General features: G+C 53.3%; 1 protein-coding gene across 1 annotated transcript; it reads left to right on the plus strand.

Annotated features, from left to right (window-relative positions):
- Positions 1-5,444: 5,444 nt before the first annotated feature.
- On the plus strand, positions 5,445-8,351 carry A4GNT (alpha-1,4-N-acetylglucosaminyltransferase; the record flags this gene model as incomplete). The annotated part of the gene is made up of 3 exons (XM_082486865.1): positions 5,445-5,561; positions 6,316-6,765; positions 7,740-8,351. The coding sequence occupies 3 exons, from the start codon at positions 5,445-5,447 to the stop codon at positions 8,349-8,351; spliced, it is 1,179 nt and encodes a 392-aa protein (XP_082342991.1).
- Positions 8,352-11,276: the final 2,925 nt, after the last annotated feature.

The raw sequence follows: 11,276 nt of genomic DNA on the forward strand, positions 1-11,276 counted from the left end.
GCGCTATCTGCTGATTAAGCCCTGACTATCTCCATAGCTTTCCGCGGGGACTGTTTGCTCTGCAGCAGCATTGGCATCCTCCGCCAGCTTGCCGCAGCAGGAAGCACGTATGTGGGAGCGCAAACAAAGCCCTCTGCTCCCTGCGGTGGGGCGCCCCCAAGCTGGCCAGAAATGAGCGGGCACACCCTGGCATTATTCGGTAGCTAATTTTTAAGAGCAGGCAGGTTGGCTTTTTTTTTTTTTCCTTTTTTTTTTTTTTTTTTTTTTGGCTGGCACCACGGGCCGTGGAGGGGATGAGCGGAGCGCTTTTTGGTGGCTTATAAGCGCTAAGTGGTTGATGGTGGTGGAGAGAGGTGGTTTTCCGGGTGGCAAATGAGTGGTTTTGCCATGCTTGTGTGTATCTATTGGGGCTGTTGGCACCCGTTGGCTGGACAAAGCTTCCAGCCCTGGATATACAGCCTTGCCAAAAATCAGGAGAAGAGGAAAAAAGGGAGCTGCACCCAGCCTGATTGCTGTGGGGGTTTGCATCCCAGCGGGATGCTCTGGTCTCCTTGCATGGGCTGAGCGGTGCTGGTCCAGCACAGGTCAGGGCTGCAGGAGGGGGGTGTCCTGGGGAGTTCTCTTCAACACCACAGCTCCACCTCTCCCTTACAAATTCTGCTGTCCCAGCACAGGACAGCCACTGAGGTTCATACCCCTTACACCCCAGGGCCAGGAAAGCTCTGGGGCACCCTTCCAACCTGAGGTGGGTCATTCCGATCCTGGGGGCACCTGACGGCTCTCCTGTACCGCTCAGGGCATCCTCCTGGGGACGGGCAGAAGCTCTGAGGGATCAGCAAGACTCCCTGCCTGCCTGCCTGATCTCTAATGGGGAGCTGGGCAGGCTTCGGAGCTTGTCAGGCAGCCAGTTCAGGAGGTGTGGTGTTATTTGAGATGTGTTTCTGTAGGAGGTTCCTTTCTTCAAGTATTCAATGCCACTCCAGCAAAGCTGTTCTTTGCTGTAGGGCAAAGAGATCTAAGATAGGGTGCAAAGTGGCCTCTGCAAGTGCAGATCTGGGTACAAAGAGAAAAGGCTTAATATCGTAGAATGGTTTAGGTTGGAAGGGAGCTTGAGATCATCAAGTCCCACCCCCCTGCCCTGGGCAGGGACACCTCCCCCCAGCCCAGGTTGCTCCAAGCCCCGTCCAACCTGGCCTTGAACACCTCCAGGGATGGGGCAGCCACAGCTTCTCTGGGCAACCTGTGCCAGGGGCTCACCACCCTCAGAGTGAAAAATTTCTTCCTGTTATCTCATCTAAATCTCCCCCCTTCCAGTTTGAAGCCATTCCGTGTCACTACATGCTGTAAAAAGTCCCTCCCCAGCTCTCCTGTAGCCCCTTTAGGGACTGGAAGACCAGTTTCCCTGAAGCCTTCTCTTCTCCAGGCTGAACACCCACACCTCTCCCAGCCTGTCCTCCCAGCAGAGGTGCTCCAGCCCTCGCAGCATCTCCTCTGGACATGCTCCACCAGGTCCATGTCTTTCTTATGTTGGGGGTTCCAGAGCTGGAGGCAGTACTCCAGGTGGGGTCTCACCAGAGCAGCGGGGCAGAATCCCCTCCCTCGCCCTGCTGGCCACACTTCTTCTGATGCAGCCCGGGCTACGGGTGGCTTTCTGGGCTGCAAAAAATATGCTGTAAACCGCCCTCGAAAGGTGGAAATGGTAGTCCCACCCATCTCTCCTGACCCTCACAGGTTGGGCTGCCCAAAGGAGCTCGCAACGCTTCTGAAAACACAGCCCGAGCTCCTTCCTCAGCCTTATCTCAGCGCACCGAGAATGCAAACACCAGAGCTGGTGGCGAACAAGCCATGAGGCTGCTCCAAGCCCTGGCAGGGCAGAAGATAGTGGCGAGGCAGCGCAGGTCCTCTGGTGCAGGCAAAGGGCTCGCCACCGGCTGTGGGTACCTTCCAGCGTGGTTCAGCTTGGCTTTGCTTCCCAACAGACCACACGCTTTGCCCGCTTTTTGCGGCCAAGAGGTGAGTTTGGCTTTATCTCTATGAACACCTCAGGTTGTAGAAGTGGAAAGCAGGTGAGAAGTGGCAGGGTAAGATGCCCCTTTGCCGGCACACGTCGCCGGAGGTCGGAAAAGCTGTGTTAATTACCGTCTGTGATGAATAGGGTATATTCTTCTAGAGGTTTTCCTCACCCCCAAATGTGCCGGGTGTTAAATCTGGAAGGAGGTTGGCTTTGAAGTGGGCGCACGTGCGCGGGCTCAATTGTGGCTGTAATTTCCTCAAGCAGATCCCGTAAAGACATGAAAGTAAACCGGTGTAGGTTCGAGCCGTGCCGTGTGCGTTACAAACGGGGACTGCTCCGGGGTTATTCCCTGCCAGGAGAAATAAGGACCGTCCCCCGGCTGGCTGAGTGCAGACCCAAATGCAAAACCCGCCGGTTCTCGGAGGAAAGGCGCAGTTTTGGGGATAGGCAAGAGGATGGGAGTCTCTCCTTTGAACCCCGAGGGATGCCGTGGGGATGAGGATTCAGTGACTGCGGAGTTTGGCATTGCCGGAGGTCTCTACGTGTATTATTTACCTGCGGTGCATAAACTGTAATTCATAACGCACATAGTCCGAAACTCAAACCCAATTTGAACTAAAGGGCTGTGCAAAATGAAAGCTGCAGGTGCATTTATTATTTTCATAATAATAATAATAAAATTAAAAAAATAATCTCCTTTTGGCGAATGAGAAGAGGCGGTCCCCCGTGCAAGGTGAGCCCGCCTTCCGCATCCCTGTGGGGTCCGGTTGTGGGTGCCTTGGGAAGGGGATGCCTCTGGCCAGGCTGTCCCCGCGGGGACCCCGGTGTTTGCCGTGGGGTCAGGGCTGTGATGCGCAGGGGTGTTGCGCGGCCACGGTCAATTTACTCCCTCCCTTCGCTGGCATTTACTGCAAAAATCCCCCCCTGCGCCTCCCCGCCCCACATGCCTCCTCACGGATGCCTCGGAGGAATTATCGCGCATCGGTAGTGATCTCGCTCGTAGTCTCTCCCTCCTCTCCCCCCCCCAGTTTTCATCCTGCACTTGAAATACTGAAATTGCCCCCAAGAAAAGAAATATCTTTACAAGATGGGCCATCAAGCCAGCATGCCGCCTGCTGCAGCCGGAGAAGCATCCCACTCGGCAGGGTAATCTATTCAATGGCCGGGATTTATTTTTGCCATTCGGTTCTGCAGTCCTTTTAAATCGAGCGGGGAAGCGAACATTTTGATAACAGCAGCCTCCGGGTCAAATGTGATGAGAATTCATAACTCGCCGCGGAGGGGGTTTTGGAAAACCAACCAAGCAAAACAATTTCCCGGAATGAGACGATGAAGCTTCGCGTTCCTCTTCACAATGTCGTACGCAGAGACGGTATCGGTCGGAGTGTCTACTTATTCTCTGCCCACAATTTGCAAATAAAATGCCTCCCGGACTATTTTAAATTCGAAGGACTGTTGCGAGCACGGCTTTGCTAGGCTGCTCATAAAGACCCGAGACATCGGATCTTTAGGCCATCAAAGAAGAAATATTAATCCGGTAATGGGAACGTCCTGATGGCCCCATTTCTAATCAAAGCGAAGCCTGAGTTTTCTGCTCCAAGCAAAAACATTGCCAAGAGAGCAGCATCAAGATTTAAAAACTGCGGGGAATGGAGGGAGGAAGCTCCGGTCCCTGGAATGCACCGGAGCAGCACAGAAACAGCAGCAGGTTTAGGTCAGAGCTGGGACTGGGGGTGGGGGTGGGGGGAAATTGGTCTCTTCCAACCCGTATTTGCTTGGCCGTTCCCTGCCTTCCGTCCAAATTCCATAGCTGCGGGGAGGCCCTGGGCCGCCTCTCCCGGCTCTGACAAATCCTCTGCAGGGCGATAGGGGCAATGAGAGAAAGCGGGGAAAATGAAGGGGAAAACAAAATAAAAATAAATAATAATAATAAAGCATTCCCTCTCTTATCCCAAATCTGGGTTCTTTACCCAGTGCTCAAACCAGCGACGCACAGAACAGAGGTGTTTCCAAGTTTATTCCCTCAATGCAGAGAAATGGGGTGCTCATCCCCAAACGGGGAGCATGCCTTAGTTTCAAAAAGTCTCCAATTCTACACACTGATCGTTACGTAGTCAAACAATTAATATGTATTTGTTGTTATTCGCTTTAACGGTTGGTTGAGATTTCTTCGCTTCCCATGTAAATTTGTGCGTGGATTCTATCGTCTTCTTCTGTTGTTCTCTTTTGAGTAGGGGGTATTGTTTGGGCAGGGGGTCAATGAGTCGGCGGTCGTCATCTCCCTCCGCCAGAATTACCTTTTACCTATTTCTCTTCTGATCTTGGCAGTTCTGAGTGGTTTTCTCGGTTTGCTGACTGGGTCCCGCAGTTCATCGCTTTCTTGACAGGAGTACCCTGCTTATCAACAATGCCGCATTGTTCCTTAACTTAATCGTAGATAAATCATCTCTAGTCACTATTTATTTTAATATTTGATAAATAATTAAATAAGGTTGGGGCAGTAGAGAGGACTTGAGCAGCAGCGAGTTCCCTCGGTTGCTTCAATTACTTTTTACGTTTCATTTTCCTAGTTTATGCCCATTTTACCTCAACACCTCCTCCGCGGGCTGCGGACCCCCTGCCTTTATCCGACAGATGGTAACCCAGAGCCGCATGGGTGCCTGGTGGCTGCGGCGTTGTCACCCGCTTCACCCCCGGCATCTTCTCCCGTGCTCTTGCGGGAAGCCGGGGCGTGAGGAGAAACCCCGTGCGGCGGCAATGGAAAGCAGCAAAATTTGCTGGGCGGTATGGGAAGCGGTACTGACGGGAGCAGTCGTTGCTTTAATATTTAATTTGATGAGATCCAGCTCTGAGGAATGGACCAGGAGCTGCCACAGCTTCAAGCGCGCTCAGCGCTTGGCAGGGGAATTTCCACGCTGAGGGCTTATCGATATTCTGGCTGGGTGACGTGGTAATGCGTCTCATTAATTAACCGAGCGCACAGAGCCATATTTCCTCCTCTTGCCTTTAATTAATCAAGCTGTAAGCGCTTCCAGGGCTCGTGTGGATGTTGGGTTGTCATTCAAAGCGCCTCCCCTCCGCTGGACCCCGGCTCGTGGTCTCTGCACAGCAGACGAGGGCTGCTCAGATGCAACCAGGTGGCATTTCGGGAGGGAATTTCCTTGCGTCATGAGCCTGTCAAACAGAACGACGCAGATAAGATTCAATCCTGCCTCTCGCTGGCAGGAGTTCCCCGGTGCTGTACAGGCTCATGTCGCGGCAAGACCGGGAACGAGGAGCTGGGGTGGGCTGATGGAGGTGTGAGATGGGTCTCACCTAAAAACCGTCCCTTCTTCGTCCTTTTAGGTGGGTCCCATTGGCCCCAAACTGTTTCTGGGACCGCAGCGGAGCCGGTTTTCCTCCGTGCATCAGTCTTCAGAAATTCCTTCGCATGCTGCAGACCGTTTGGGTGTCTTCACCGGGGAGCTGGGCTTTAAGGGGACCTGCTTGCCACCGTGATGGCAAACAAACAAGCTGGAAACGGGGTTTTGTCAGAACTATAATCCAGGTAGGTCCTAGTTCTTCGCTTGTACAAACCCATCCGTTTTCTGTCCTTATATCCGTCTCTCTCTGGTCCTTCTGCAGCCCCCGTCCCTGCAGGACCCGAGTCCCTCACAACCTTTGGGGCTGAAGTGGGAGCAAAAGGGGCAAACTGGGGAAAAAGACTTCGGTGCCCACGTGCTAATGTTTGAGCTTTGGCTGCCATGTCCCAAACTGTAATCAGGACCCTCCCCTTGCTGGGACTCACAGCCCCCTTGGCCACCTAATTCCACTGGCACATCAGGGTTTGTTCCTCAGATCCCTTGGGCATCTCCTGCTTGTGGACAAGGACATGTTGGCATGATGCTGCAGTGCTCGGGAACAGTTTGCTACGCCAGCCTGCCCCGGGGATGGGCTTGGGGGTCCTTGCCTTGGCATGGGGCTACGGGATCCTTCTCGCCTCGCTGTCCCTGCTCTCTCCCTTGGTCCTTCTCTCTCTGCCAACCCAATGGCCGCATCGCTGTGCCATGAGACATAGCTGCATGTCCCTTCTCCAAGACTGCCTGCATGGGGGTGAGGAGGTGGGACTCCCCCAGCGCTTCACCCCCGAGGGTGGAGCCTTCTGCACGGTGAGACATCTCACCAGACTGGTCCTGGGGAAAGGCGGGAGCTTCACCAAATGACCTTCATGCTACGCTGTCCAAAGCCATGTCCTACCATTTCCCAGTCCTGCTAAGTAATAACAATGGCATGTAATTTTGCTGTTCCTTGTCTCTCCTTAGCGGCCACGTCCAAGGCATGACACCAAAGGCCCAAGGAAAGCAAGAATGCTGAAGAAAATCCAGATATGCCTCTGCTTCTTCTTTGTCTCGGGCATTTTGTACGAGATCTCCCTGCTGTCCAGCTGCTTCTTCTCCTATGTGCCTATGTCCAAACACTTCCTGACACCTGAGCAGGTCTTGAACCTCGGCAAAAGCATCATCTTTCTGGAGACGACGGACCGACTGGAGCCGCCCCCGCTGGTGTCTTGCTCCGTGGAGTCTGCCGCCAGGATTTACCAGGACCGGCCCATCATTCTCTTCATGAAGGGACTTACGAATGACACGGCGTTGGACTTGAACTCCAGCTATGCAGCCTTCTCGCTTTTGTCTTCTATGAAGAATGTCTTCATTTTTCCTCTCCAGATGGAAACTGTCTTCCAGGAGACTCCTCTGCTCCAGTGGTACAACCAGGTGAGCAATATAATAAGGGCAAAATGGGGAAGTAGGAAAATGGTTAAAAATAAGGAAAAAAATAAGGGGGAAAAAAGGTCTGAAATAGGCTTTAAATGAATGAAGGAACACAGGACTGGCTATGTGAAATTAGTCGCTTTTGGTTTTTTGGTCCGGAATACATTCATATTGGCCATGTTTTGCAGTGTATTCATCGATCTGTTTATTGAACGCATAATCAGCATTCTCCCCCCCCCTTATCTGGAGAATCAGATTTTTCTTGGCAAAAGAAACATTGGTAAAAATAGATTGCATACGTGTTTTGATAAAACATCGCCTAATAATCTTTCTCGACAGAAACTGGTTGAACAAAATGTGCTGCCTTGAGCGCTTCTTAATGCTGCCACACACCGAGAGAGAGCCCCCAGTAGATAAGATGCAGGAGAGGATTCAGTTTCTGTAACAGCAATATGCAAAAGCAAGGTGGGATCTTGCAAGCTCCACCCTGGAATGAAGTTCCTGGCAAACTGCTTGCGTGTCGCTTTTGGCGAATTTGTTTGGCTCCGTCACTTTGCAGGGCAGGCAATTTTCCTCCAAACTCTTCCTTCTGAGAAAAAAATGACTCCACGTACCAACAGTGCCCGTGAAAACCCTCCAGCCTGTTTCAAAGAGCTGGGAGTGAACAGGGAGTGTGTTAAATGGGTTGTGTCCCACTGAAATGGCACGCAATGATTCATGGCATCATTGATTTAACATCGTAGGGTCCATCGAAACACCCGTGAAATGTTCCTGCATTCATATATATTAACAAAGCATTGCCCTGCGCTGCCCCCTTATCTTATCCCAATAAAATTCAATAGCTGGAGGAAGAAAAGGCGGTCAGTGGCATTTGCAGGCACGCGGGTGGAGTTTTATGGTGCCATTAGCAGCCCAGCGGATGGGCGCCGTCTGTTCGCCGCCGGCGGCGTCACTGTCTCACCTTTCCAACTCCGCAGGTAGTCCCGGAGCAGGAGAAGAACTGGGTCCACGTCAGCTCCGACGCCAGCAGACTGGCACTCATTTGGAAGTACGGCGGCATCTACATGGACACAGACGTCATCTCCATCAGGCCCATCCCCGAGGAAAGCTTCCTAGCAGCGCAGAAGTCACGGTTCTCCAGCAATGGGATCTTTGGCTTCCCCGCCCACCACAAATTTATTTGGGATTGCATGGAGAACTTCGTTCTGAAGTACAACGGGAGGATCTGGGGGAACCAGGGGCCCTTTTTAATGACAAGGATGCTCAAAACCATCTGCAATCTCACGGATTTCAAAGGCACCGAGGACCACAGCTGCCAGAACATCTCCTTCCTCAATCCCCAGCGTTTCTACCCCATACCGTACCCAGCCTGGAGCCGGTACTATGAGGTGTGGGACAAAAGCCCTAATTTCAACCACTCCTATGCGCTGCACTTGTGGAACTTCATGAACCACAACCGGAAAGTCGTGGTCGCGGGCAGCAACACGCTGGCTGAAAAACTCTACAAAGCCTACTGCCCCACCACGTATGAGGACCTGATCCAAAACGCGGAGGTGAGGGATTTCGGGCGCTCGGAGGATGTTGCGTGACGTGGAGTAAGGAGGAGGGGGGTGATCCTTCCAGCGCTCCCCGTCCTGGGGCCAAAACACAGTCACCATCGGTGTCAGTAGCTGGTTTTGTAAGAGAAAGACCTTTTCATAACCACCATCCCTACTCTGTTGGAATGCTAAGGAGCATGTGCAGCATGGTGGTGGGGATCCATCAGACGTAGCCACAGGGACACTGAGGACACCTTTGCTTCAGTTCTGTTTCCTTATGAACCAAACTTTCCTGAACCGAAGGGACTTATGGGCCTGACTAGTGAGCTTTTCCAAGGGAAAAGTTCCTAAAGAGATGCATGGTCCTCCTGGGAGGAATGTTAGACACACCTCTGCACCTCTTGGCAATATTGGCAGCTACCCCATGTCAAAAAAATTGCAGACACAACGGGCTCTGGACTGGGCTGAGGCCTCTGAGGCAAGCGTAATGCAAATGTATAGCAGAGGGGTGGATGAGAGTAATTGCTAATGAAGAGAAGCCCGAACCACTGTCTTTTCATTAATCTGTGTTTTTATCACGCGAACTTTACACCCTACGTTTTTGAGAGGGACTTTATCGGTGCAAGTGAAAATAAAATGGTTAATAAACCACCACTCCCCTGAGCTTGCTTTCCCCTGCACGCCCCTGGAAAATGAGTCCCATTTTTTTTTTCAAATATTTGTGCTCCTGCACTTCTGCTTTGGCTCCTTCCAGGAAGGGGCCGCACTGCCCCGTCCTCTGAGGTCAGTTCTGGCTGCAGAGTCACAGCTTCCCCTGGAGAGAGGAGGAGCAGAGGCACCAAGAAATGATGGGGATGCCCCTCCAGGGCTCCCAAATCCCTTTGAAATAAGTGCATTCAAATGCTCTGCAAATGAGGTCCAGCTGCTCTTGAAAGGCCCTGGTCACCCTTGTCCTGCTATGCCATCTATTTTTGCCTTTTTATCTCTGTTTTGTGTTCACATGTTGCTTTTTTTTCTTTTTGGTGTTTTTTCCTCTCCCTGGCATCCTGCTCACCCCAAAGGTGCTGGTTCCTGTAGGGTTCGCTGCTGCCGGCACCCAGGAGCTGCCATTCCCATGGGCTACAGCCTCCTACATAGAATCATTATGGAATCATAGAGTGGTTTGGGTTGGAAGGGAGCTTGAAGACCATCTCGTTCCAACCCCCCTGCCCTGGGCAGGGACACCTCCCACCAGCCCAGGTTGCTCCAAGCCCCATCCAACCCAGCCTTGAACACCTCCAGGAATGGGGCAGCCACAGCTTCTCTGGGCAACCTGCACCAGGGGCTCACCACCAGCCTCTCTGAATTCCCCCCATTTTTGGGGGTGCTCCATTTTGGGGGCCATCCATCCATCACGCAGAGGGGCCACCGAGCAAGAGAAAAATCCCCATTTAACTCCAGCAGAGCACTCGGAGACTTTTTTTCTGCTGTGGAGCAACGCGTCCCCTTGCATTTACTTTTTTTTTCTCGGGGTAACACCGATCCCCCCAGCCCCCTGAAAATCAAACCCCAGCTTGCAAATCTTTCCTGAATCTGTCTGAACAGCTGTTTTTTAACTCGGGGAGCAGAAAGGCGGGGGTGGCTGGGTTGCCCCTTGTCGAATGTTTGCCATCTGCACAATGCTATCTTCTGTAAACACGGCAGCTAACGAGCGCGCGGCGATCGGCGGCCTGGGTGTTTTTTGGGGTTTGGTTTTTTTTTTTTTTTGCGGCTGGAAATCGCGATGGGCTTAATCGGGGAAAAGAAAACCGCCTTCATGCGCACTTCGTGCTGGGGTTTAGACGTGGGGCTCGAGCCTCATTCCAGCCCCGTGTCCCCCTCCGCACTGCTGAAGTCGGTCGAGCCGCACGGGTTGGCGGAGCTCCATTACGGAGGCTTTTTGCCTGTTTAACGGCACCGGGAGCTGCTTTTCCTCCCTGCCTTTAATTTTCCAGGGCGGCGAGGGCGCAGGGGAGGAGTGTAGAGTTCCAGCCCCGAAAGTCCTCCCCGTTTCCCGCACGGCGTCGCACAGCTCCCCGCCGCCTCTTGCCGCCCACCTTCACCATCGCCCCGCTCCCGTCCTCGTCCCCCCCTCCCCCTCCTTCTTCAGTTTATCTCTCTGTCTGTGGAAACAAGTGAGTATTTGCCTTTTTCTGCCCGATGGCTCGACTCTCCCTGCTCCGGGCCGTGGCTGTGTTGCTGGAAGGGAGGGATGAGAAGAGACTCGACCACGCTCGAGTTCCCTTTGCAGATGAGCTCAGGCGAGAAGCATTTCCGAGGCTGTGCCGGGTTACGTAGCGGCTCCTCTGCAGATGAGGGCCAACCCCGTCTCGCTTCTCCATCCTGCCTGTTGTTCGCCACCAGGACTTTTAGAGAAGCAGGGCTGACGGCAGCTGATCTCAGCAAAGGTTCTGCCACGGGGGCTTTCTCCTGCAGCCGCCGGAGAGAGCTGCCACCGCTCGGCACAAGTCACAGGAGATGGTGTTTTGGCCAGAGGAGAAGCTGAGAAAGGGAAGGAGGCGTCAGCTGCTTTGGGGAAGGGTCCTGAGGAGGGGGGAGAGCTGCTCGAGCAGGTCATGAGCAGGGTCCGTGTCTCCTGCCACCTCTCCGCTTGGCGGTAAGGCATCTCCCAAAGTTTGAAAGCTCATGGATCGGCAGGGGAGCAGAGGGATGCTGGCGGTTGGGGCACCTCTAGGCGTTGCAGGGAGCGAAGAAACCTTGAGGAGCTCAGGAAGGTGAGGAGGCCCCCAGGGCGGCAGTGGGGGAGAAGGGAACAAAGAGAGGTTTCCTTGCCAAAGGCTGAGGACGGCAGAGAAAAGGACCAGGCAACAGCCTGACCCAGCAGCCGTGAGCTGGGACAGCAAACACACCGCCTGCCAGCCTGGAAACGGAAAAGCCACCATGCTTTCTGAGACCCAGCTCTACCAGCACATCAGCGGAGTTGTTTTCTGCACAGCG

The sequence above is a fragment of the Vanellus vanellus genome (assembly GCF_965231255.1).
Source record: "Vanellus vanellus genome assembly, chromosome: 8".
NCBI lineage: Eukaryota > Metazoa > Chordata > Aves > Charadriiformes > Charadriidae > Vanellus > Vanellus vanellus.